Below are 27569 nucleotides of genomic sequence, written 5' to 3'. Positions count from 1 at the left end.
CAGCTGTCGCTCTGATTAGTTCCCAAGCCTGGGAACCTTCATATGTCACAAGTGCGGCTCTAAAAAGCAAACAAACCAAAAAAAGTCAGCAGGGATGGATGAGCAGTGGAAGGAGAGAGGAAAAAGTAAAGACATGCCAAGTTTCTTGTTTGTTCAAAGGATTAATACAGATAAGATCAAACTCTAGACATTGCTAGAAAATAGTAAGCTTAGGAATATATGTTGGAGTTCCCGTCGTGGTGCAGTGGTTAACGAATCTGATTAGGAACCATGAGGTTGTGGGTTCGATCCCTGGCCTTGCTCAGTGGGTTAAGGATCCGACGTTGCCGTGAGCTGTGGTATAGGTCGCAGACACGGCTCGGATCCCGAGTTGCTGTGGCTCTGGCGTAGGCTGGCAGCTATGGCTCCGATTGGACCCCTAGCCTGGGAACCTCCACATGTCATGGGAGCAGCACAAGAAACGGCGAAAAGACAAAAAAAAAAAAAAAAAAAAAAAGAATATATGTTAACTATTTTAAAGGACTGAAATACCTACAAGAATATAAGTAGGATGTAAAACTTTCTAATAAGTAGAGGAAAAAAAAGTGGAAAAAAAAGCAGAAAGTGAAAACAAAAGCAAAACTATACAGTGTGGGAACATAAAACACCAAATGGCCTGACCAGGTGTAAAGTAGATCAGTAGTAGCAATATGAATAAGTTATTTCCATTTGCCTACTGAACAAACAAGTCTAAGATTAGATTCTTACACAGTATCCAGCCACAGGCTTTGCGCAAGATATTTATGTCTTTTAATGACATAGGAAAACAGAAAATAAAGAAGTGGAAGAAGATAGTTCATGCCAAGGTAAAGAAATGAAAGGAGATACAGTAATACAAACGTCAGACAACAGAATTCAAAGTGAAAGGCGTTAGAAGTGATAAAAAGGAATATTTTATATTAATGAAAGGAGCAACATGGAGCTCCTGCTGTGGCACAGTGGGTTAGGAACCTGCCTGCAGCAGCTCAGGCTGCTGAGGAGCCACAGGTTCAATCCCTGGCCCAGCACAGGGGGTTAAAGGATTTACCTTCACCATAGCTGTGGCACCTGTTGCAGCTGCGCTCAGATTCAATCCCTGGCCTGGGAACTTCCATATGTCTCAGGGGAGGCCATAAAAACAAAAAGGACCAATCTCTCAAGAAGATATAATATTTGTGATTATTGATATGCACAAATCACAACATTGAAATATAAACCCAATACTGAAAGTAAAACCTGATAAACTCACAAGCATATATTGATAAATATATCTTTTTCATGAGAGAATTTCACACATGTCTCTCAGAAAATGACTAGTAAAACAGACAAAAAATAATTACAGATATAGAATTTTGTTGGGCGTTCCCGTCATGGCTCAGTGGATAAAGAACCCAACTAGATCTGTGAGGATGTGGGTTCAGCAGCAGCAGTTCAGATTGCTGCTGAGGTGTGGGTTGGCTCCCCTGCCCTGAACAGTGGGTTAAGGATCCGGCGTTGCCATGAGCTGTGGTGTAGGTCGAAGACATGGCTCGAATCTGGGGTTGCTGTGGCTGTGGTGTAGGCCGGCAGCTGCAGCTCCAAGTCAACCCCTAGCCTGGGAACCTCCATATGCCACAAGTGTGGCTCTAAGAAGCAGATGCACACAACACACACACACACACACAAAGAAGTTTTCTGTTGTTGATTTTTTATGTCTGAACCCAAGGCATATGGAGGGTCTCCGGCCAGGGATTGATTCTGAGCCGCAGCTGTGAACTCCACCACAGCTGAGACAATGCTGGATCCTTTAACCCACTGTTCAGGGCAGGGGATCCAACCCGCACCTCGGCAGCAACTTAAACTGCTGTGGTTGGATTCTTGACCCCCTGCACCACAGCAGGAGCTCCTGGAGGATTGAATAACACAAATTAACAAATCGCTCCCAACAAACAAGTGGAATACACATTGAATTTGTACAAAATTGATCATACATTGACCACAAAAGAAATTTCTGAAAATTCCAAAATGTCGACTTCACGCAGCTTCCTTGACTAACCAGGATACCATAAAATTAGAAACCATGAAATAACTAATAGTTTTCCCAAAATTCTACTTACCTTTGCATTAAATAGGAAGTCAAAATGGTGATGATACATTACTTGGAAATGACTCAGAATGAGAGTAGAGTCCACAGCAAAATCTGTAGGAATTCAGCCACATAAACAGTCTGAAGAATATGTATAACCTTAACTATACATTAAGTAATTATAAAGTTAAAAAACTTATGAATTAAACTTTTAACAAAAGAAAAAAAAATAAAAGCGAAACAAAGTAAACCCAACGGAAATAAAGGAATAAGTAAAAATAAAAAAACAAAAATTAATGGTTTAAAAGTAAATTTTCATTTGTCTCCAAAGCTAAAGGGTGGCTCTTCGCAAGGTCCCACATAATGGACAACACTTTGGCAAATATGATGAAACAAAGAACGAAAAGTTAAGTAAACATTAGGAAAAATAAAAGGGATATGACTATAGGGTATATTTTAATCATTATGACAAGTTCTACCAGAACTTCAAGAAAGGAATGGTTCCTAGCTTACAGAAGTTTTGCCACGGCATGGAAAAATGGTAAGCTATTCAACTCATTTTAAGAGTCCGGCATAACTTTGATTCTTTTTTTCTTTTCTTTTTTTTTTTTTAAAGGCTGCACCTGCAGCATATGGAAATTCCCAGGCTGGGGGTTGATTCGGAGCTACAGCTGCCAGCCTGCATCACAGCCACAGCGATCTGAGAAGCATCTTCAACCTACACTGCAGCTTGCAGCAAGGCCAGATCCTTACCCCACCAAGTGAGGCCAGGGATTGAACCCACATCCTCATGGACACGGTCAGGTTCTTAACCTACTGAACCACAACAGGAACTCCCATAACTTTGATTCTTAAACCAAATAAAGATATCCATCACAAGGACAGAAATGTGTAAGTCAATATAATTTATGAGATAACATGCCAAAATCTTAAAAATTTGGGAAATCAAGCCCACTGTGGTATTAAAAGATAAGGACTGAACGGAGACTTCAAAAATGGTTGAACAAAGAGAATCTACCAGTGTAATTTACTAAGAATGAATTTAAAGAATAATCAGATGATCACTTCTGTAGATAATTAGAAAAAAATGGTCCTTGAAAAATTCAAAATCCATTTATGATTTTTAAATAAACTCCTAGATAGGTAGCAAAGGCCAAATTTATCAATTGTTAAAGGGCATTAACCAAAAATATATAACAAATGTGGTACATCTCTGTAAATTACTGAAGCATTCCCATTAAAATTAGTAAAGACTAAATATTGCCTCTACTCTTCAACATTTTATACACGGCCCTGAGCGTGCAATAAACATATAAAATAAGTACATGATGGGAAATAAGGGAAAAGCTGACATTATTAACAGATGATATAATAGTTTGTCTAGAAAGTTAATTGACAGATTGTTAGAACGAATTAGAGAATTTAACAAGACGACCGATACAAAATCGAGATGTAAACAGGACAGGACAAAAAAACAGTCGCTTTCATACACCAGTTATCCATTTAAAAATGTCGTAGATAAACTTGCCAAAACATAAAGACTTTAGATCTATGTTCAGGAAGGGGTTCCCGTCATGGTACAGCAGAAACGAATCCGACTGGGAACCTCTGAGGTTATGAGTTTGATCCCTGGCCTCGCTCAGTGGGTTAAGGATCCGATGTTGCTGTGAGCTGTGGTGTAGGTCGAAGACATGGCTCAGATCCCGTGTTGCTGTGGCTGTGGCTGTGGCTGTGGTCCACAGCTGCAGCTCCCATTGGACCCTAGCCTGGGAATCTCCATATGCCTTGGGTGCAGTGCTAAAATAAAGAAGAAAAAGAACCCCAAAAACTATGTTCAGGAAATGCTAGGAACTTTGAAAGACATAATGTAGAAGCAGATACATCTTGAATGTGTGAAACTGTTCAGGACAAATGACTGCTTTTCTCCCCCCAAATTAACGACATGAAAAAGTGAAGGGATATTGGTGGATACGTGTCGTTATACATTTGGCTAAAGCCATAGACTGTACAACGTCAAGAGTGAACCCTCATGTCAGCTGTGGACCTTGGCTGATTATGACCTTTCAGTGTTGATTCATCCATTGCCACGAAGGTGCCACAAAGGTGGAAGATGTTGATCACAGGTGACACTAGGAAGGTTGCAGCATAGTTGGGAAATCTCTCTACCTTCCTCTAATTGTGCTGTGACCTAAAATTGTTCTAAAAACAACTTGTCTTTAAAAAATATTTAAGTCCGGTCTTCAAAAACAAAACAAGCATACAAACAAAAAACTAGCAATCTCTGGTGTCATGTGAATAAATCCAAAAGGTAGAAGCCAAGAATGTCATTAATAAAGTGTTGTCTTTTTACCATTCATAAGAAAATGAAAATGGTGAGAGGAGAGAGAACCGCTATAGATTAGAAAAAAAATCAAGAAACATACCCTCCAGTCTGTTTAGATCCCAATTCAAACAGCCATGAATATATATCTAAAAAATCAAGGGCAATTTAACCTGAACTGGGTATTAGATGATATGGAGAGATTTTTGCTAATTTTGTCAGGTAGAACATTTTTTAAAAAACCAAATAATTTAGAAATAAATATTGAAGTATTATGGGTGAATGAAATAATGATCTGTGAGTTGCTTTAAAATATTCAAGCGGGGAGTTCCTGTCGTGGCTCAGTGGTTAACGAATCCGACTCGGAACCATGAGCTTGCAGGTTCGATCCCTGGCCTTGCTCAGTGGGTTAAGGATCCAGCGTTGGCGGCTATGGCTCCGATTCAACCCCTAGCCTGGGAACCTCCATATGCCAAGGGAGCGGCCCAAGAAAATGGCAAAAAGACAAAAATAAATAAATAAATAAATAAATAAATAAAATATTCGAGCAAAAACAAAAGGGGGGGGGGTCTTACTGTACAGCACAGGGAACTATATCCAATCTCTTGGGATAGACCATGATGGAAGATAATATAAGAAAAGGAATACAGTGTTCCCTTCATGGCTCAGGGGTTAATGAACTTGACTAGGATCCATGAGGATGTGGGTTCGATTCCCTGGCCTCACTCAGTGGGTTAAGGATCTGGCATTGCTGTGAGCTGTGGCGTAGGCTGGCAGCTACAGATACAACTGGACACCTAGCTTGGGAACCTCCATATGCTGCGGGTGTGGCCCTAGAAAGAAAAAAAAAAAGAAAGTAAAGGAATGTATATCTATGTATGACTGGGTCACGTTGCTGTACAGCAGAAATTGGCACAACATTGTAAATCAACTATACTTTTAAAAAAAAGAAAGAAATGTACTTCAGGCAAAGCAAAAGCAAATATAAACCATACATATATATATATTTGAGTCCTATCTCATCCATTCCTCCAAATAAAATGCTTGTTACCATGGTGCTTAGAATGCCTGCTGCAACTTGATTCAAAAACTGTAAAGAAAAAAGTAATTTGTTCATATCAAAAATATAAACATTTTGTGTATATAAACAAATACTGTAAAAAAGCTAAAGGAGTTCCCTGATGGCATAGCAGGTTAAGGATCCAATGTTATTGCTGTGGCTCAAGTTGCTGTTGTGGTGAGGGTTCAGTCCTTGGCCTAGAAACTTCTGCATGCCATGCAAGGGAAAAAAGAAAAAAATTAAAAATAAGCAAATGCCTAGAAGAAATATAATTAATATCAAGAATATATTTTTAGGAGTTCCCACTATGGCACAGCAGGTTAAGAATCCAACTGCAGTGGCTCAGGTTCCTGCAAAGACTTGGGTTTGAAACCCAGCCTGGCACACTGGGTTGAAGGATCCAGTGTTGCTGCTGATATGGTGCAGGTTGCTGCTGCAGCTCAGATTCAATTCCTGACCCCAGAACTTCCATATGCCGCAAATGCAGCCATTAAAAAAAAAAAAAGAGTATATTTATTTTTAAAACTCATAAATTAGCATGAAAGAGATAACCAATCCAAATGAGGGTTGAATTTGAAGAAATTGAATAAGAAATTTACTGACCACTTTGCCGTACAATAGAAATTATCACAACAATGTAAATCAACTAGACTTCAATAAAACTTTAAAAAAATGACAAAAAGAAAAAAAAAAAAAAAGAAATTCACCAAAGAGGAATTATCTGTGACCAACAAAGATGCAGAAGGACACTCTACTGATGTTCAGATATACACAAATTAAAATAAAATCGAAGTAACACGAATTTTGACAAAAGTCTTAATAATATGAAAAGTTTTCCAGTACTCTCATGCACTGTGAGTGGAAATTTAAATTGGCATTTTGAAGGGCAATTGAAGGTATCTATTAAATCTAAATTGCATCTACCACAGGACATTTCTTAAAATTGACTTTCTTAAGAGGCAGATCCGTGTCTATGAGGAAACATGGTTAAAGATACTCATCGCAGCATTGTCCCCAAGAGTGCAAAACGAGTCCTCCCCAAATATCCATCAGGAGGAGCTGACCAAATAAACGCATCACTGGGGAACACCACACATCAGTTACAAAAGGAAAGGCAGATCTCTATGAAGGATAGATTGATGAGTTGCAAAATGTTGCAAAATGATTCAGCTGGGTTGCAAAAAGTTGTGAAAGGATTCAGTTGGGAAACACCCTCCAACGAAAACAATCCTGCTAAACTAATAATAGGTATTAATTATATAAAGGAATATATATGTACACATATAATTATATATATACACATATGCAAAAGGCTTGGATACCTACATTAATACAATGCTCATGTTAATTTAATACCCATATATGCACATCTACAGAGGTATTTATATATTAATATATAAGTATTTGTATATATATGTACATCACAAAAGGACTGGACTAGGAAAATACCAAATTGAGGATCATAGGGGGATGGCAATTAGATTAAAGAACAAAACCATGTGATCATAACAATAGAATAAAAAACCTCCAATAAAATCAAAATCCTTAATTTTCTTTAAAAGTCCTAAAAAGAAATAGGTGGAAATTCCCTGAGCCTTGTCAGTATGGCATTGTTGACCAGGAGAATGCATCTGGGTATAAATTGTGTAATTTAACTTTATTTTTTTAACCCCAGAGTTGAGTAGATTGCATTGGCCACACGGACCAGAGAAGCCTTAGGACGGAGGGAGGGCAGCTGGAGTGCAGGGCCTTCGTCTTCAAAGGACTTCACTTGCTTGTGATCAGCATTAACTCAGTAATCTCCATTGCCCCCAGCGGGTTTTCCTCAAGAAAAGTTTAATGCCAGGACAATGACCATCGCTCTGCCTCCTGCAAAGCCCACAAATCTAGGGAAAGTAAAACTCTAAAAGCCTTGGAGTTTATGACTCCATGGCTATCCACAGATGTATTTAAATTTGATAGGAAATAAATGATTCTACAAACACACACACACAAATACCTATGAAAAAATGACAAATCTGATTTAGCAAACCAAAACACACACACAGGGGATCATGAATCTACTTTCTGAAAACACACGCAAGGTAGATTATTATTGAACTAGGGATCTATCTTGCCACGTGCAGAACAAGTTTCCATTCACCAGAATCCATCTGCAAGTGATAAGCCTAAGCAATGGCACCAGGAGAGTACCAAGTTCTAAGGTCAAATGGGAAAGACACCCACCTCTTTCTGTATCAGGAAAGAGAGGAGTTCCCGTTGTGGCTCAGCAGGTTAAGAACCCAACTAATATCCATGAGGATGTGGGTTGGATCCCTGGCCTCGTTCAGTGGGTTAAGAATTGGCATTGCTGTGAGCTGTGGTATAGGTTGCAGATGAGGCTCGGATCCTGTGTTGCTGTGGCTGTGGCATAGGTGGGCAGCTGCAGCTCTGATTTGACCCCTAGCTCGGGACCTTCCATATGCCGAGAGTGCAGCCCTCAAAAGCAAAAAAAAAAAAGGAAGGGGGGCAGGTAATCAGACATTGATTAAATTTGAATTTACCTGGCTTTTCTGATTTGGCTCCACCCCCCAGTTCCTCCAATGCCTGTGGGAATCGAGACACCCATTTTCAGTTGCAGTTCTGATGTTAGGGAACCACGATCTCATGAATCTTGGGATAAGGATTAAGAATTGGACAGAGAGGTGGGGTGGCTGTTCTGCTGGCATGGGAGTGCTCGAAAATATAAAAATAATGATGGTGGCCATATATTGAGCTTCTAAGTGCTAGTACTGTGCTAGGCAGGCTCCCTATATCAGTGCACTTGAACTCAGTCTCCTAAGACGGAAAAACCAATGTCCTCATTTTGCAGGTTAATAACTTGCTCCAAGTTACATAACTCGTAAATGCCAGACTGAGCACTTAAACCAATTCTCTGGCTTCAAAGTCCATGTTCTCGCCCGATGCCTTCCGCAGGCTCTTTTGTCCAGAGGGGCAAAACCAAGCTGGAAGATCCCTACTTTGGGGGTAAAGCACTTGCTTAAGGCTCCAGGAGTCCAGGCAGCAAGATGACATCAAAGTCAGGCTTGGAGAAGTGGCCCCTTCTTGACCCCGTGGAGGATCCAAGGGGCCTGGGAGCCTGTCATCCACTGGGTTGACTTTCATGCACGGAACCTTGCTGAGTCATCGAGGCAGTCACTGCTGTTACACAACAAATCAGAACACCACTAGGCCAGCCCTGCTCCTAGGGGGTTGCTACAAACCCAACCAGGGGCTGGTGACTGATTAAAGGGAAATCCGAGTATTAGTAAAACCTCCTTTGGGGAAGAAATCTCATTTCCAGGCTGATCAAAGAATAAAGAAATTGTTTCCTGGAACACAGCCCTTCCCCAGCGGCATCGTTTCTGTTCCCCCTCCCGGGGAGGGGGGTGCTGGCCAGCACCCACCTTGGGGCTCCTGCCTCGCTCTTCCCTCTGCCTGGAAGCCTCTTCTCCAGGGGGCTTTGCTTCCCCACCCTCTTAGCTCACCACTCCAATATCTTTTTCATCCATTCAGGCTTTCCTGGCCTTTCTGTCTAAAATATCAAGGAAAACCCTCCCCTCCAGGACAGACGCAAATAGATCCTCCTTCTCCAGGCCCTCCTCCCTGCTCTGTCTCTTTCTCCCTAGAATTTAATCTGATATACATCTTACGTCTTTATCTTGTCTCTCCTAGAACGTAAGCTTCACGGGGGCTGGAATCTGTGGCTGTGTTCACTCCCATCCCGAGCCCCGAGGACAGTGCCTTCTGCATGACAGGCACTCAGTTAATATTTGCTGAATGAAATCAATCTGTGATTCAGAGACCTCAGGGAAATCTGGTGTGGCATTGAGGGGAACGTTGAGTGTTTCAGAGGCCCAGATGTGAATCCAGGCTTAGTCTAGATGAACATTCACCCTAGCTTAATAATTAATCTAGGGAGTTCCCGTTGTGACACGGTAGAAACAAATCTGACTAGTAACCGTGAGGATGAGGGTTCGATCCCTGGCCTCCATCCGTGGGTCAGGAATTTGGTGTTGCCCCATGAGCTGTGGTGCGGGTTTGTGCGCAGAAAATGCCAGGCCCTGCTGGAGAACAGGTGCCCCCATGTCCCTTTACTTCTCTTCCACCCAAGGTCTCAGAAGAGTTGCTCCTGAGCAGCAATGTCAACACATTGCCCCTGCCGCTGACACAGGGCAGGGACAGCCAGGGACAGCCAGGAGCCAAGGGACGGCCCCCACCCCTTTGCCCTCCCCAGCCTGGTGACTCGCCTTGTCATTCACATTCAAGAATAGTCTTACCACTGCCACACACGCCACCCCCTGCCTCCATCCCACCAGGATCTTCTTCAGCTCCAGACCCCCTCATACTTTGTCACTTTTGCATAAAATAAGTGATAAATCAGGAAATGATATTTTTACTTTAGGTCAACATATCACTTAAATTGTTCTCTAAGCTCCTTTTAACTGTGATCTCACAATTCAGCCTCCTGTTGTTTAATAAGTGGCATGAGTTGCTCAATGGACATGTATTTATTTAGGCAAGAAGAAATGTTTGTAGGAGTTCCTGTCATGGCTCAGTGGCAACAACCCAGCTAGTGTCCATGAGGGCGCAGGTTCAGTCCCTGGCCTCGCTCAGTGGGTTAAGGATCCAGCGTTGCCATGAGCTATGATGTAGGTTACAGACACAGCTCGGATCCCACATTGCTGTGGCTGTGGTGTAGGCCAGCAGCTGCAGCTTCTCCTAGCCTGGGAACTTCCATATGCCTTGGGTATGGCCTTAAAAAGACAAAAATAAAAGAAAAAATATTTATAGACACGTATTTACATTTATACATAGAGTTTTAAAATATAAGTTGATGCATCACCATGGGTTCAAAATAGAAAAATAGGAAAAAAGTACTTTCAGGACCTAATTTATATACGTAATGAAATGAGTGTTGCTTTTTTTAAAAAAACATGCAAAATGCTTGCATTTCGCTTTGAATGATGAGGTAAGAGAGAAGGTTTTAGGTCGCTCTCTACAAGCCCTTCTCCACAAATCCCGCACTGTGGGCAAAAGCAGCCTTGACTTCTAATAAATGAAAAACCACATGGGAGAGAATCAGCACCATCCTTCCTCTTTTGTACCCTGGATCTTGGAGGAGTGTAGACATTCGAATGCCCCATTACATAACAGTTATCAAATGAACGTGACATTGGAATCTGGGGAAGCATTTTTTTTTTCCTTTTTATCTTTTCTAGGGCTGCACCCGCAGCATATGGAGGTTCCCAGGCTAGGGGTCTAATCGGAGATGCAGCCGCTGGCCTACACCACAGCCACAGACACAGCCACTCGGGATCTGAGCCACATCTGCAATCTACACCACAGCTCACAGCAACGCCAGATCCTTAACCCACCTAGTGAGGCCGGGAATCGAACCCGCAACCCCATGGTTCCTAGTTGGATTCATTAACCACTGAGCCACGACGGGACCTCCATGGGGAAGCAATCTTGAAGCAAATCTGAAGAATCATTCAATTTTGCTGCTCATTCGCTTATATTTCAAATAGATGTTTCTTCTGTGACTTGTGTCTAAGTTATAATGCAGTGAGGAAAAACACAACTGAGAACCCTAAGGCAGCCAAAGCCCTCACGGCAGCCAGTGGTGTTCGGTAAAAATGCCTGAGCATCAGGGCTTTGCACACCAGGTCTCAGGCGTGCTCACAGCCAGCACACTCAGAGGTTCTCCAACAGTTCAGTTTAAAAAAAAAAAAAAAAAAGTAAAAATTATAGTATGCATTGATGAAGAATAAGCAGGAGGAGGAGGAGGAAGGGGGAAAGGGGTTGGGGGGAAGCAGACATCACTGAGTCCCTTGAATCTGCTCCTCTGGACCTGCAGGTGGTAGGCCAGGCCTGCTGGCTGAGTGCAGCCGACAAGTACATCCAGGACTCTTTCCGCTCTGCCATACCTTATGTCCTTAAAAGGATTTCTCAGAAAATCCCCAGATCTCAGCTGGACAGGCCTCAGAGCTATCAGGTCCAGACTCTGCCTTCAGGAGAAGTGAGCACCAGGCTCCCCATCAACCAGAGGGCAGAGCGCACACCCCCAAACACCCACCGGCCTGACTGGCCGCATTGTTGATGAAAACACCTCCTGCACATCCTCAGCACAGCCCACACGAATTGTTGGGGTTGTTGCTCTTGTTCTGAGCTTTCCTCCTCCCCCACGCTCTCTCCGCAAAGCAGCCCGAGCCGAGATCACTAGGTAAACACCTGTTTGCCCTCCAGATACTTCTCTATCCTGCAGGTAGTGCTTGTTACAGAAGTTACCTGAAGAAAAAAAAAAAAAGGCTGAGGATTTCGAAAAAGAGAGTGAAAAAATGTGACAATTGAAGAGACGGGTATAAACCCAAGAGCCAAGAGTGGGATTATGGAGTTCCTGCCTGTCATGGCGCAGCGGAAATGAATCTGACTAGGAACAATGAGGCTGTGGGTTCGATCCCTGGCCTTGCTCAATGGGCTAAGGATCTGGCGTTGCCGTGGCTGTGGTGTAGGCCGGCAGCTGTAGCTCTGATTCGACCCCTAGCCTGGGAACCTCCATATGCCATGGGTGTGGCCCTAAAAAAGCAAAAGCAAAAAAAAAAAAAAAAAGCACAGGCCCGCTTAGACGGCTCTGTGTCCCCACTGACTAGATTTAGGAGGGCACTCTGTTCTCTTTCCCTCATCATTGAAGAAAAGACTAGCATTTCGTTTAGAGAATGACTGTAAGGATTACATGGGCTAAAACACGTAGCAAGGTGCCGGAACAGAGGATGTGGTGGACACATGTTCATTTTTGTCCTGTGTCCTCACAAGGACCTTATAAAGGATGCATTATCCCCATCTCCCAGATCTGAAAACTGAGACCCCAAGAGGTATCCGTCCTGCCCACGGCATATGCCTGGCGGGGGGTGGGGGAGGGGGCGGTGAGGAAGACCGGGATGGAGAAGAAAGAGAAAGGAGGATGGAGGAGAGAGGAGGGGACCAGCTCCAAGGGGGACAAGAGGAGAAGGGCGAGGAGAAAACGGGGCTGCCGTGATGGCCTCACTGCATCGTCGCCTCGGGTGGCCTCGGGCTTTTCAAGTCGACCCCTCTAATCACGCAAGGCGGATTCACTCACCATGCGCTCTCCCCTCATTGGGACTGGGTCTCATCACGCACGAGGAAGATGCCACCAAATCCCTGAAGAAATTAGTTATCCCTGAAGCTTCATATCTCCACGTACAAACTCAGACCACGTGCACACAGAAAACCCATGACTGCCTTTCACCTGTTCAGCCTTAGCCTCTCCTTCCTTCCTTAAAACTTATCAATCGACGTTTCATTAACTTACTCATCCAAAGGAAATTACTGCCTCCGTGTGAAACAAAAGTTTTATACCATCATGTATGGCGCCTAGACCTTTTCTGATAAAGTTTCTTTGTAAGCTAGTCTGTAACTTAACTTCATGAGAGCAAAGCCTTGGTAATAATAAAAATAGAAATTTACTGGATCGATTATATTTATGCCCAAATATATGTATATTAGTTTCCTATTGCTGCTGTAACAGATTACCACAAATTTAGCAGCTTAACCCAAGAAAGATGTACCTTATAGTCTGGAGATCGTAAGTGAAAATGGGTTTTAGGGAGTAAATACAGGCATCAACAGAGCTGCATTCCTTCTGGAGGCTCTAGAGGAAAATCCATTACTTCACCTTTTGCAGCTACTAGAGGCTGCCTCCATTCCTTGGCGACTGGTCTCTTCCCCCATCTTCAAAGCCAGCAGTGTAGCATCTTGCCTTCCTCTAACCTCAACCCCTACTTCTAGCATCCAGATCTATGTCATCACATATTCACTCCTACTCCTGCCTCCTTCTGTGAAGACCTCTTTCATTATATTGGATCCATCCAGATTATCCAAGATAATGGGTTCAGCCAGCTCGAGGTCTTAAAGCAGTTACACTGGCAAAGTCCCTTACCGATAAACTGTCACTATTTCAGATGACATATGATACTCTATATAGAGAACCTTGAAGTCTCCGCTCCAAAACTCTTAGAACTAATTGAATTCTGCAAGGTTGCAGAACACAGAATTATTGCATTTCTATAGTCTGATAATGGAATATCCGGAAGAAAAAGCACGCGCGCGTGCACACACACACACACACACACACAAAGTCCCTCTTAAAATCACATGAAAAACAACAACTGGGAATTAACCAAGGAGGGAAGGATCTATACTCTGAAAACTATAAAACACTGATGAAGGAAACTGGAGACGATTCAAAGAAATGGGAGACTATCCCAGGCTCTTGGATTGGAAGAATTATATTAAAATGGCCACATTACCCAAAGCAATCTACAGATTTAATGCAATTCCTACTCAGGACATTTCCCACAGAACTGGAATAAATAATCCTAAAATGTATATGGAACCACAAAAGACCCCAAATTGTCAGAGCAATTCTGAGAAAAAAAGAACAAAGCTGGAGTTATCACCCACCCTCCCAGATTTCAGACTACACTACAAAGCTGCAGTAATCAAAACAGTGTAGTATTGGCAGAATAGAACAGAGAGCCCAGAAGTAAACCCACACACCTACAGTCAATTAGTCTATGACAAAGGAAGCAAGAATGTACAATGGAGAAAAAACATTTTCTTCAACAAGTGGTGCCAGGAAACTGGGTGGCCACGTGTTAAACAGTGAAATTAGAACATTCCCTCACACCCTCTATAAAAATAAACACAAAATTGTTTTAGAACCTAAATGTAAGACACTAAACCATAAAACATCTAGAAGAGAACACAGGCCAAACCCGCTTTTACATAAACTGAAGCAATATTTTCTTGGGTCAGTCTTGGATCAGTGTCCTAAGGCAAAAGAAATAAAAGCAAAAATAAACAAATGGAACCTAATTAAACTTAAACGTTTTTGCACAGCAAAGGAAGCCATAAACAAAATGAAAAGACAACCTACAGAATGGGAAAAAATATTTGCAAATGATGAAACTGACAAGAGGTTGTTTAAAATATACAAACAGCTCATACAATTCAGTATTAAAAAACAACAACAACAACAACTAAATAATCCAATCAAAAAATGGGCAAAAGAACTAAGTAGACATTTCTCCAAAGAAGACAAATAGATGGCTAACAGAAACAGGAAAAGATGCCCAAAGTTGCTAATTATTAGAGAAATGCAAATCAAAACCATAATGAGGTATCACATCACACCTGTCAGAATGGCTACTGTTAAGAAGTCCAATCCATCCACGATACATCCATGAAGAGGTAGGTTCAATCCCTGGCCTCCCTCAGTGGGTGAAGGATCTGCTGGCATTGCCGTGAGCTGTGGTGTAGGTTGCAGACATGGCTCAGATCTGGTATTGCTGTGGCTGTGGCGTAGGCCAGCAGCTACAGCTGCGATTTGACCCCTAGCCTGGGAACCTCTATATACCCACCACCCTTAAAAAATTTTTTTAAAAAGATAAAAAAAAGACAGAGAAAAAAAAAAGTCTACAAATAACAAAAATGTGGAGGAAAGGGAACCCTCATAAACTGTTGATGGGAATGTAAATTGGTGCAGTCATTATGGAAAACAGTACAGAGCTTCCTTAAAAAACTAAAAACAGAACTACCGTATGATCCAGCAATTTGGCTCTTGGGTATATCCAGAAAAAATTGAAAATACTGATTCAAAAGCAATACATGCACCCCAATGTTCTTAGTAGCACTGTTTACAGTAGCCAAGAGATGGAAGCAGACCAAATGCCCATCAACAGATGATTGGATTAAGACTATATGGTGTGTGTGTGTGTGTGTATGTGTGTAGATAGATAGATAGATAGATAGATAGATATGTAATGGAGTATCACTCAGCTATTAAAAATAATGAAATTCTGCCTTTAGCAGCAATGTGGGTGGACCTAGAGAACATTATGTTTAGTCAAACAGGACAAAGCCGTATTATGCAGTATCGCTTATACGTGGAATCTAAAAAATAATGCAAATGAAAGTATTTACAAACAGAAACGGACTCGCAGATATAGAAAACAAAATTTCTGGTTTTGTTTCTAAAAGGAAGAGGGAAAGGGGAGGCGCAAATTGGAGGTATAGGATTAACAGATACAAACTACTATACGTAAAATAGATGAACAACAAGGATTACTGCATAGCACAAGGAACTTGACTCATTATCTTGTAATAACCTATAAGGGAATATAATCGGCAAAAATACCAAATCACTATGTTGTAGGCCTCAGACTAACGTAATACTATAATCTGTACTTGCAAACAAAAAAAGGATAAATTTTGTCTAGAATTGTCCTCAACATTTTCACCATTAGAAAGAAAAATTAGGGTCACTCTTTCTCAATTTCTACGTGAATATTCAAATTTATACTTTAATAAAGGGCACTGGTTTTGGACTCCTTTTATATTGTCAGAAGTCCATTTTTACTTTATACTTCAAAAGAGATCACGAAGGGTTTCCATGACAATTCAGTTGGCCACATTTGCACCGCTTTCTCAAGCAGAACTATCTTTCTAACCTGTCAGAGGAGTTCCTGTATTTGGCCCTATCGAGGGTTATAAGCCTCAATAATCAAATCTTCAGGCTTTCTACAGGTATGGAAGCTTGATTCCTGGACTTCGGGATGAAAGCAAAATACAAACAAAACACAAAGGATCTATGTTACATTTCTGTGTAAAAGGAGGAGACTAGACGTAGCTCTTGGATCCCGTCGGAGGCTGGAGGAGCACCTGCTGGCTTAGTCTTTCATGGCTGCCCAGGGCCATGCAGCCTCCCTAGGCGACATTTGAAACAGTTGGGGTGTGTTGATGATGGGCCAGGGGAAAGGGAGGAGCTACAGGCACTGTGTGCTTGCTAACTCAATGCATGGGACACTTTTGAACTATGATAAATTGTCTCACCCCAATGTCTATGAAATTGCTTTAAAAATAATATTGTCACTGATTTTCTTAGAGTATTGTCACCTAATTCAAAAGCAACAGCTCTTATCCAGATGTGCAGTGCACAGTAAATAAAATTTTAGGAAAAGTTGGCAATACTTCTGGAAAGACCCCATATTGCCTGAGAATTTTTTCTGAACCATTCATTTTAAGATACATCCAAATGGAGTTCCCGTCGTGGCGCAGTGGTTAACGAATCCGACTAGGAACCATGAGGTTGCGGGTTCGGTCCCTGCCCTTGCTCAGTGGGTTAAGGATCTGGCGTTGCCGTGAGCTGTGGTGTAGGTCACAGACGCGGCTCGGATCCCGCATTGCTGTGGCTCTGGCGTAGGCTGGTGTCAACAGCTCCGATTAGACTCCTAGCCTGGGAACCTCCATATGCCGCAGGAGCGGCCCAACAAATGGCAAAAGACAAAAAAAAAAAAAAAAATAAGATACATCCAAATAAGAAAAAAAATTTGGCCAGCAACAGTTGTAAGACACCACTGACTACATCTATGTTTTCTGATTTCAGAAATGCTAAAGTATGAAAAAAGAATGTGGAATCAACATAGTACAGCAGCTCCCCACCCCCACCCCTTTTCCATGGTGGAGACATTCCAAGACCCCAGTAGTTGCCTGAAATGGGTAGCACTGAACCATAGATAGAGCTAGATATTTTTCCTACACACATGCATACACACCTATGATAAAGTTTAACTTATAAATTTGGCACAGAAGAAATGAACAATAATAAATAGAATTATAATATGCTATAATAAAAATTAATAAAAATTAACAAAAATATGCTATAATAAAAATTCTGTGAATGTTGGTCTCTCTTCCTTTCTCAAAATGTCTTATTGTACAAATTTAGTGCCTTTTCCATCTTAACAAAGCACTTATCTTGCACTGTGGTCTGTAACTTTTGCAGTTTGAGGTGCAGTTGGCACCAACTCTTTACAATTTCTGATAGATATGTTCTTGCCACAGATCTTAGCAACTTCCAGTTCAGGATCGGTGTTGCCGTGAGCTGCGGTGTAGGTCACAGACACGGCTCAAATCCCATGTTGCTGGTGCTGTGGCGAACGCGGAGAGCTGTAGCTCTGATTCGATCCCTAGCCTGGGAACTTCCATATGCCGTGCATGTAGCATGAGGCCCTAAAAAGCAAAAAAAAAAAAAAAAAAAAAAAAAAAAACAAAAACAAACTTTGCAACCTCAGCGTATTTTTTTTGTTTCCTCCTTTGAGGCTTTCATCTTTTCGCTTAAAGGAAGCACTTTAGTTTCTAGTTGGCATAGCCAGCTCGCCAAAATCACTACTCTTGTGCTTTGGGACCATTAAGTAAAATAATGGCTACTTGTATACAAGCACTGTGATAGTCAATCTGACGAGATGGCTATGCCCTGACTAATGGCTGGGATACACCAGACCAAGGGATGATTCTCATCCCTAGGCAGGATGGAGCACGATGCTACTCAGAAAGGCAGTAAGGCAGCAATTTAAAACTTATGAATTGTTTATTCCTGAAATCATTTAATATTTTTGGACCACAGTTGGCTCAGGCAACTGAAACCCCAGGAAGTGAAATCAAGGATAAGGAAAAACAACTGTGCTGTACACGTGGATGGATAGGTGAATTTGGGAACCAGTTTAAGCTCTTAGCATTAAGAACCTAGTAAATGAGAGTTCCCGACGTGGCGCGGTGGAAACGAATCCGACTAGGAACCATGAGATTTCGGGTTCGATCCCTGGCCTAGCTCAGCGGGTTAAGGATCCGGCGTTGCCTTGAGCTGTGACTCGGCTCGGATCTGGTGTTGCTGTGGCCTTGGTGTAGGCTGGCAGCTGTAGCTCTGATTCAATCCCTAGCCTGGGAACCTCCATATGCAGCTGGTGCTGCCCTAGAAAAGGCAAAAAGAGTTTAAAAAGAACCTAGGAAACGGATGTGCTTTTTACTCTACTTTCCATTACGAATCTGGCCTGTACAATACCTTTTCCGCTTTCTCATTTATCCACTCTAAAACTGAATTATTTCCTCCACTCCTATGCAACCAACTCACTTTTTTCTCTTTCAGTCTTACCTCTCCACCCTCAGCCCTCTACACTCTTCCAGGCCCCTTGCTTTCAACCCCTACCCCTCTTCCCAATTTTAACCTACCCAAATCCTTTTTCAAAGATTTTTATCCCTTCTTTGGAATGCATTTATCAATCGTATTAACTATCTACTGCTATTTATTGTCAACTGATTTTTCAGCTGTTTTATCTCCCAAAAAGTACACAAGTTTTTTAAAGAAATTCTTTATACGAGAGACAGCATATTTACGATCGTCCTGAACTCGTATGAACCAGGTTAACCCATTAACTACGTAATTTATAAGCTCAATGCCTATTAACCAAAACATTTCACATCCTTCTGAGTGTTTGAGTCTTTTCAGTTACTCTTTCAATTCCTACTCCAATTTTCACCCACACTCGTTCTCTTCCGCATCACTATCCAGTAACCTGGTCCACCCTACACGTTAGCAACATTTATACTAACCCAGCTGTGATTTCCCTTACAATGGCTGAAGCCCAACTGTCTTCTACATAACCCAGCTTAGCATAGGAAGGAAGGCCATATGCACAAAACAATGAAGTAGATATTAAAATTAGTTTATTTTTCTACTTAACTTTTAATAAATGAGAAGAAACACAGTAGTCTGTCTCATAAGGAACATTTATAATACATAACAATCCATAAAGCCTCATGGTGAGGTAGGAACAGCTTTGGAAAACAACGCAGTCATAAAACATACAAAAAGTTAGGTAAAATGTTGCAGCACTAAAGACATTTTATCCGCATTTCATGAGATGATAATTGCATTTAACTGTGCCACATCTGGCCCGAAGGACACCCTATGGCAGACACAAAACAACACAACATGAGCGTTTCATAAAGAATCACAGAATACGCTGATAAACACTTCATTGTGCTGTTTTCAAGGCAGAACCATAACATGGCAATTTGTGTCTTTTTATATATAACCACGTATTAATTGTATGTTACATTCCCTTCAGCATCTTTTTGCCAAAGACACTGGACCATAAAGTTTTTGGTTTAAAAGTTTAAACTGAATGACATAGAAAAGGCTCTTGTGCCAGTGAAAATGACTGCTAAATACTCCAGAGCTTGTTAGTAAAACTAAATAGCATTGCCACATAGTATTGGTAGAACTACATCAAAATAGTGCTATTATAATTCCCGTTTCAGATGGTCAAACACTGTATGACAGTTTCAATTTAAAAAACAACAACAAAAAAAAACCCCTCCACCTTCCCAAGAGTTTTAACACTGTTTTATGACTTAACTGAAACTCTATTAAAATAAATATTTCTATATTGTAGGATAGTCTCCATATTTGTGTATGTGTGAACATCTTAAGACAGCAGGTAAATGACATATCATTCAGATATCTGCTTATAAACAGAAAAAAACTTCAACTCAATACCAGTTAGCCTACTAAATACTTCACATTAGGTTCCACAGGCCCTTTTCCCTTCAAACTTACAAAAATTCAAAATTAACTGAGGATGTTAACAAGATACAAACATACTAACATAGTCTTCTACCTGTTGTGACTTTTTCCAAGGTGCTCAGAGGAAATTTTTCCTGTTCAAATTACATTCCTTAGTTATTCAAACACATCGTTTTCTAAAATGTTCGAATACATATAGCAAAGTTTTTGTAATTAAAAAAAAAATTTTTTTAGGCTCCAGTCCATAGTTTTACAATGCAGATGCTCTTCAAAAACACCATATTAAAAAATCATATAAACTAAAAGGTGACAATGGAGAATTAAATCTCTCATTACTAAGGCGGCACTTGGCTTGGAAAAATGTCTGGGTTGGTTTTAATTCAGGCACATGCAGCACCTCCTTCTCACTAAATTGAGACAACAGACAAGTTTCTAAACACATATTCTAAATACACTGATCTTGCTCAAATATAAAAGAGCCAGCAGGAGAGATGCACCTCCTAAAACTGATGCAGTGTTATAAAACAGCATTTAAATATTGGGTTTAAGTCTCCTAATAATGCATGGTATTTCCCTCATTTTCTTTCAGGAAGGAATAAGCTATTTTGGAAAAGACACTTAAATCCCACAATATTTAAATATAAAAGCATTTTTTAAAAGATAATGCTAATATAGCTAAAAATGGGTTAGAAAGTGCATTGTAAAGAAATAAATAATTCTCTGCTAAAACTCAAAAGGTGAGTCAGTGCCCACTGATTTCACTACTACGACAAAAGTCCTTTGAAAAAAGAGAATCCTATGGTACCACTTTGTTACATATGAACTATTTAAAATTATGAAGAGTGAAATAACTGAAATCTAAAGGCTGTTACTTTCAAAGCACTTTTGGAAAGAAAAAAAAAAAAAAAAAAAAAAAGCCCTTGTCCCAAGCTTACATACCACTTTAAAAACCCTCATTCAGTTGATGTGTTATGCATTATGTAATCTTTAAGAAATAAACCAAATAGAGCATTGTAAAGAGAGCCTCACTGAATGTAATATATTTTACCAGTTATCCTTTTGTATGACTACTGAAATGTTTCTTGAGAACGTCAAAAAAATGGTTTTGTAGTTTAAAGCATTAAATCAGGAATGTCAATGATACAGACACTTTGTCTTGCTGACTCATGAGATTCCCCAATTTAGTGTTTAAAAAAAAACTTTGCAAGTTAAGAATAACTACCAGTTGAGGAAATGAATCATAAAATATCAGATAAAAGTATTAAATAATCTAGATGTATTGCAAATTGGCAGGTTATGGTTTTGGCCCATTATAGTAAAGTGAACTTACAAACAATGTTCCTAAAATTACCTCATTCTCATTGGAAAAACTGGGTGCTCTTAAATAGGCCCATTGCCAGCAATAGGCTTATACTAGAAAAAAACACACCATCTACCACAAAAGATCATCCCTTTAAAAAGTGAACTGTCAAACGCCAACACTTTCATCTTAAGATCCATTGAACAATGAATTATTTATTTCAAATCCCAAAAGTTAGCCATCCCCAAAGTAGTCAGCTATAAAAGTTACTAAAGTAGTCAGGATACCTTGTTTCTAGAAAAATAGAGCTATACATGATAACTGATATTAATATTCATCCTTTTGAGGACAATAACTATGTTCTTCACAAAGCATAACCCCTCTCTATCAAGAAAAATATAACTTAAATAACTTTAAGTAATATTGTGTATGGATTTGAAATCCATAGCAACATTGAAATAGCCAAGAACAATTTCCTGTGTAGATACTGTGGCATCTTGCAAAATAAGCCACTATTGGAAGATCTGAGCAATATCAAGACAGAATGACTTATAGAATCTCAATTATTAACTTTGCCTTAACTAATTTTGTCTTTTGAGAATTTAATATCCAAACTGCATTAACCTTCAGATTTCTTCTCTCCCAAATCAATGGCTCTTGTCAAAGCACAAGCATTGCTGGTTGGGCTCAAAAAGCTCCACTTGAATCCATTCATGATTGGTCACTGTGAAATGACTAACTCAAGTTATTTCTAAAACCCACAATTTAAAAGTCTACCCATTAATAAGCCTTCATTTACCATGTAATTATTAAATTTAATGTCCTTAAAATATTTACTGTATATACTTTGTGAGTAAACTTTCAGCTCAACGTTTCTAATGCCAACCTTTCAAAGAAAGTAATGCTGGTGAACATGTCCATGTTTTAGACTGGCTTTGCTAAAAAAAAAAAAAAAAAGTTAAAAGTCTCAGAATAATTTAGAAATGTAGTCTGAATATTAACTTATATTTAATTTGGTAAATGTCCATCCCTGCTCTTACTACCCATATGAGCTATTATGTGTACACTAGTGATCTCACTGTTTATCAGAATTCTCAGAAATATAAGATATGGGATATAGTAACTGATCTGTAGTATCATAAACACCCCATGTGAAGAACAAAAGGAACTTTTCCTAATAATATCCATGAGTCACTCTTAAAATATGCTGCCATTATGCTATGTAATGATCTCAAAAGGCAGGTAAATATTATACAAAACGTCAGAGGGAACAAACTTGATGATGATTTTTAAAGTTCTAGCAATTATAACTCTAATAAAATCTAATACTGGGGGAAAAGAAAAGCAGAGAAATTCCAGTAACAATTTTTAATTTATTTATCCCCCTAATTAATTTTTTATCATGGAAAAACTGGAAATCAAGTGTCATTATGTTATATAAGGTTTATACTTACTTTAAACAAAAATGTAACATAGTGTTAAAACTGGCTTTCCAAAACTGTTACAGCATAGCTGTACTCTGCTCTAATAACCACAAAGTTGTAATATAGAACTCTGTTAAGCAGCCCCATTATGTTCTTACAAAAATAGAATTAAACTGTGTGACCAGACAAGGACTTCAATTACACTACTTGGCAAACATAGAGTTTCAATGGAGTCTTTTTCCTCTTGCAGTTTAAAGCAAAAGTCAAATATCACATCTTTTTCGAGACTCATAAAGATGATTCAGGTTGTTTGTTTGGCATTTTTTTAATCTCTATCACAACAGCAGGGATGTTTTCAACTTTAGTCCTCCTGGGCTTCTTCTCTAGATTGTCACTAAGTTCTAAACAAGAAATGCTAACTGCCGGGGCCTTTTCTGCATCCTTTCCAGATTGGGCTTGTGGCCGTGTCCCACAACATTGCTTCAAAGCACACTGAGTTCTGCAGGCAAGTTCACAAGGGACTACACTTGACTTAGAGCCTACGCTAGCAAATTCAGGTTGAATGGTGGTAGCGTGAATTCCGTGATTATGGAAAACGTCCTTAATGGTCTTAGCCACCTGCATGTACGATGTCGGGTCTTCACATTTTATGTGAGCAGTGGCAATGATTCTGCTTCCAGCAAGTTGCCAAACATGTAATTCATGAACTTCCTCAACTCCTTCAACATCTCGAAGTTCCTTTATCAAATTTTTGATATCAATTTGTTTGGGAACAGTTTGGAGAAGAATAAGAGCAGACTCCTTAAGTAATGGATAAGTTGTGTAAAGAAGTATACAAACCATTACAATACAAAGAGTTGGATCTAAATATAGCACCCAGCAAGGACCAGCCTCATAAACTGTTGCATGAGTACTATTAATTAACTCTACAAATGCTTTGCAGGGGTCAGGAACACATGGATTCACACACATCTCCCCCTCAGGACAACCTTTCCAAGAAAAGTAAAAGACTAAGGCATTTACTACTACAATCACGGAACCCAAAGCATCTCCAAAGACATGCAGAAAAACTCCACGCATGTTAAGTTGTCCAGCCTTATCATCATCATCTTCCAATTCCACCTGGTCCGGTTCTCTGATAAGATTCCCATTCACTTGTACTTCCACTGCATCACTTCTGGACTTTTCTGGATCTACAAAGAAATAAAGATTCCGTATCAAACACACATCTAAAATGTTTATATAAACATTCTTGCCTAATTCCATTTAAGAAATGGAAGTGAACATTTTTCACAAAACATAATTTAAAAATGTGCTCAGGAATCTAATATAAATTGACATACTGGGAACAAGCCAGGACAGAATGGCCAGGCTAAATTAAGTCATTAAGATGATATTGCTTCCCCAACACTCCTAGCCACTCACTGTCCAACACTACCACTTCAAAAAAAAGGTTCATCTTTTCTGTATGTGTGTGTGTGTGTGTGTGTGTGCTTTTTGGCATATACCAAAAGGAAAACTAAATTGGACACTATCACCCCAAATTAAATGCAACTATGGATAAGTCTAATGCAAATGGCTAATTTGACACAGTTCTTTAGCCATCTTTTGTCATTAAGGTGTTAACTTTTACATTTTTGTCATTTATATAAATGAGTCTCTTAATGGAATGGGTTTAGAAACTAACACATCAACAATATAAACCTATCAACAATCACAGAGACTTAAAGAAAAGTTGGAACTATCATTATCATTACTACTTCCTAAATCAAACATAATGATCCTTTAAAAGAATTATACACACCAGAGCAGCTTAATTTTCTTTGGAATGACACCTTGCAGACTAGAGGGGGAGTGAGAGGATATGCAGTTGTTTACGAAACCTCTTCAAAGTACAACCTGAATTTCATTAACATAACATCCTGCATCTTGGATAAAGGAAAGCTGTCTATGTAGCATAAAACTAGGTGAATAAATATATATGGAAAAAATCTAGAAGGAAATACACAAGTTGTTAACATCCCTGGGCTTGGGTAGTCAGGTATTAGATAGATTCCTTTTTCTGTCGCCTTCAACGCCCATTTCCCAGATTTCCTTCAAAAGCACTTACTGTTTAGAATGAAAACTGTCCATTAAAAATATAAGCTGAATTACCATCGCTTATCTTCGTATGATTATGGAAATTCCTAAGTGAAATGTTAAACATGCCCAGACAGGTCCGAAGTCTAAGATTTTCAGGGTTTGGTTTAGATTTTAGAAAATTACCTGAAACATACACGGCTGTTCTTAAGAAGAACCTTGAACCAGGGTTTTGAACTCAGGCAAGTCAATCGCTAGATAGCTGGCTCGGGATACATCAAGAAACTTGTTGGAAGGGCCTCAGAACTACTTGGGCAGAGCAAGGTCCCAAACAGCCAACAACTAAGGACCAGCGGGGGATTCTCTCCGTGGGCCGACAGGGTCAAGAAATTGAATTAGGAAGCAGTTTGGATCCTGCTAACGCCCAAATCAGACACTCTCTTGAAACGGCAGCCTGAGAAGACAGCCAAGTGTGGGGTGCGGGCAGCAGGGGGCTGACGGTCACCCCTGACCTTTGTCTGCTCTCACAGCCGCGATGCCTCGTCTACACCCACCCCCCAACCCCCGAAGCGTCCCCGGGCTCATGACACCAGGCTGAAAGGGGGAAACCTGCGTTTCCGCGCCTTCTGGGCGGGCGCGGGACCGGGAAGGAGCGGCGAGGCGGCGGTGCGGCGCGGCGCGGCCCGCTGGGCACCAGGGGGCGTGCGGGCCACCCCGCCCGGGGCCACCCGGGGTCTGGGCTCCCCAGGGCCAACCACCTGCGGCGGCGACCACCTCACCTGTCCGGTCCAATTTCAGCCCGTTGGAGTTGCTGCTCTTGGCCACCAGGATGTTGGTCTCCTCCTGGTCGGTTCCCTGCTCCCCTGGGGCCGCGCTGCTGTCGCTACCGCCGGCGCGGCTGCTCTTGCCGCGGCCCCCCTTGGGGAGGCCGTGGCCGTGCCCCCCGTGCGAGTGGCCGTGGCCGGAGTCGTTGCCGAAGCCGCTGTGATGGTGGAAGAGGCAGAGCCCCAGCACGTTGACCACCAGCCCCGCCACGCCGACCCCGAGGACCACCAGCGGCTGCTGCATCTCGTGCGGCTCGATGAAGCGCTCGATGGCCTCCAGCAGGATGGCGAAGCAGAGGCCGGTCAGGAAGATGGCGTTCACCAGAGCCCCCATCACTTCGGCCCGGATCCAGCCGAACGTGTTCTTCTGGGTGGCGTGGGTCCGCCGGGCGAAGCGCTCGGCCACCAGCGCCACCACCAGCGCCAGCACGTCCGACAGCATGTGGAAGGAGTCCGAGAGCATCGCCAGCGACGAGGTCACCCGGCTCACCACCACCTCCAGGACCATGAACATGAAGGTCAGTAACAGCATGCAGAGCAGCCGGCCCCGGTTCCGACCCCAGCACCCCATGGCTGCGGCTTAGGGGCCCGCCGAGCGCGGCCCGGACACTCGTGAGGCGGCGGCGGCGGCGGCGAGGCGCCGAGGGCCGGCGGCCCGGCCACGGAGGAGGAAGGGCGCCGCCGGGCTCTCACCGCCGGAGCCCGGCCGCTCGGGAGCCTGCGGTGGGGCCTCCGCCGCCGGACAGGGGCGAGCCCGGGGTCAAGCCGCCGCGCCCCCGCGCCTGCGGGCGTCCCCGGCGGGCCGGTGGCGCGCAGCTCCTCAGGCGTCTGTCCTCGGAGCCGGCGCGGAGGCCCGGCTCAGCCCCAGCAGCCCCCACACCCACGGCGGGGCGGCGGAGGTGGGGAACTGGGGCTCCCGGAGCCCGCGGACCAAGAGCCGGAGCAGGAGCGGGCGGGCGACGGGCAGCTCTGCGCTGTGAAGACTCCAAGCATCTGCCGGCTCTCCGCGCAGGTCTCCCTCTCTCAGGTCTCCCTCCGGTGTGGCTCGGACCGAGGAGCCGACGCCTGAAGAGCTGAAGAGGCGGCAGCAACCGCAGCTGCACTCGGCCCGGTGTCGGGCGCCTTCTTCGCCCCCCCGCCTTTGCAGACGGTTTACAAAAAAACTTTGCTTTGCACTCGGAACCCCCGTTTTCACACGGACCCGAGCGTGACAAGGCCTCGCCGCCCCGCCCACCAGGCCCGGCATGCTTCCCCATTGGCCAGGACCTCCTCACGACAGCCGCCGCGCCCCGCCTATCCGCGCTCACTATTGGATGGAGCCCGGCGGGGCGGGAGGGGGCGGTGTCGTGGCTCTAACAGATAGGGGCGGGGCCTTTCCCTTCAGGAGCCGGGCGTGGGCCGGGGGCCGCGGCCGGGTGCAGCGCCTGGCGTCGTGGGGGAGGGTGGGGGGCGCGGGCCGCGTGCAGCAGGAGGGGGAGGGGCGGGGCGGGGCAGCCGGGGTCCTCCCGGCGTGGCGGGGCTCCTGCTCTGGCGCTGCGGGTTCTCGCAGCTCCCAGCACACCTACGGGGCCCGGCAGCAAACAGACTTTGATCCTCCGAGCCGGGTCCACGTGGGGCGGGCCGCGCGGCCGCTGTGACAGGCGGCAGCCTGGGAAGGGCCGAAAGGGGGAGCCCCTGTGTGCGGGGCCCTCGGGTGGGCCCTCCTGTCAAAAAGCCCCGAGATTAGGCCGACGGACTCGAAAGCAAGGGCAGCACGCAACTTGTGACTCCGCTCAACACCCAGCTGAGTTAGTCCGAGGAGGTCCTGCGAGGCGATGAAGGGAATCTTCGTAAATGTTTCAATAAAGCGAAGCACCCGCATCACCACCATCCCCAGGAGACCTTGCGTGAAGCCGTATATTTCTGTCACTGATTATCTAAGGGCCACTTAGGTACAGACTTAAAGCAGGAGAAACCGGGGTTCTGGCCCTTGCTTTGCCACCAGCCAGCTGTCTGGCTTTGAGCAAGTCAACTCA

The 27569-nt window shown here is 42.7% G+C and overlaps 1 protein-coding gene across 1 annotated transcript; it reads right to left on the bottom strand.

Annotated features, from left to right (window-relative positions):
• Window positions 22790–26138, bottom strand: SLC30A1 (solute carrier family 30 member 1). Its single transcript, NM_001139470.1, has 2 exons — window positions 25510–26138; window positions 22790–23844 (listed from the first exon to the last, which is right to left on the bottom strand). Exons 1-2 carry the CDS (start codon window positions 26123–26125, stop codon window positions 22940–22942), a joined length of 1521 nt encoding a protein of 506 aa, NP_001132942.1. The 5' UTR covers window positions 26126–26138; the 3' UTR covers window positions 22790–22939.

The sequence above is a fragment of the Sus scrofa genome, chromosome 9 (genome assembly GCF_000003025.6).
Source record: "Sus scrofa isolate TJ Tabasco breed Duroc chromosome 9, Sscrofa11.1, whole genome shotgun sequence".
NCBI classification, from domain to species: domain Eukaryota; kingdom Metazoa; phylum Chordata; class Mammalia; order Artiodactyla; family Suidae; genus Sus; species Sus scrofa.
Note: the sequence above shows the minus strand (reverse complement) of the source record. Positions and strands in the feature narration are given on the sequence as shown.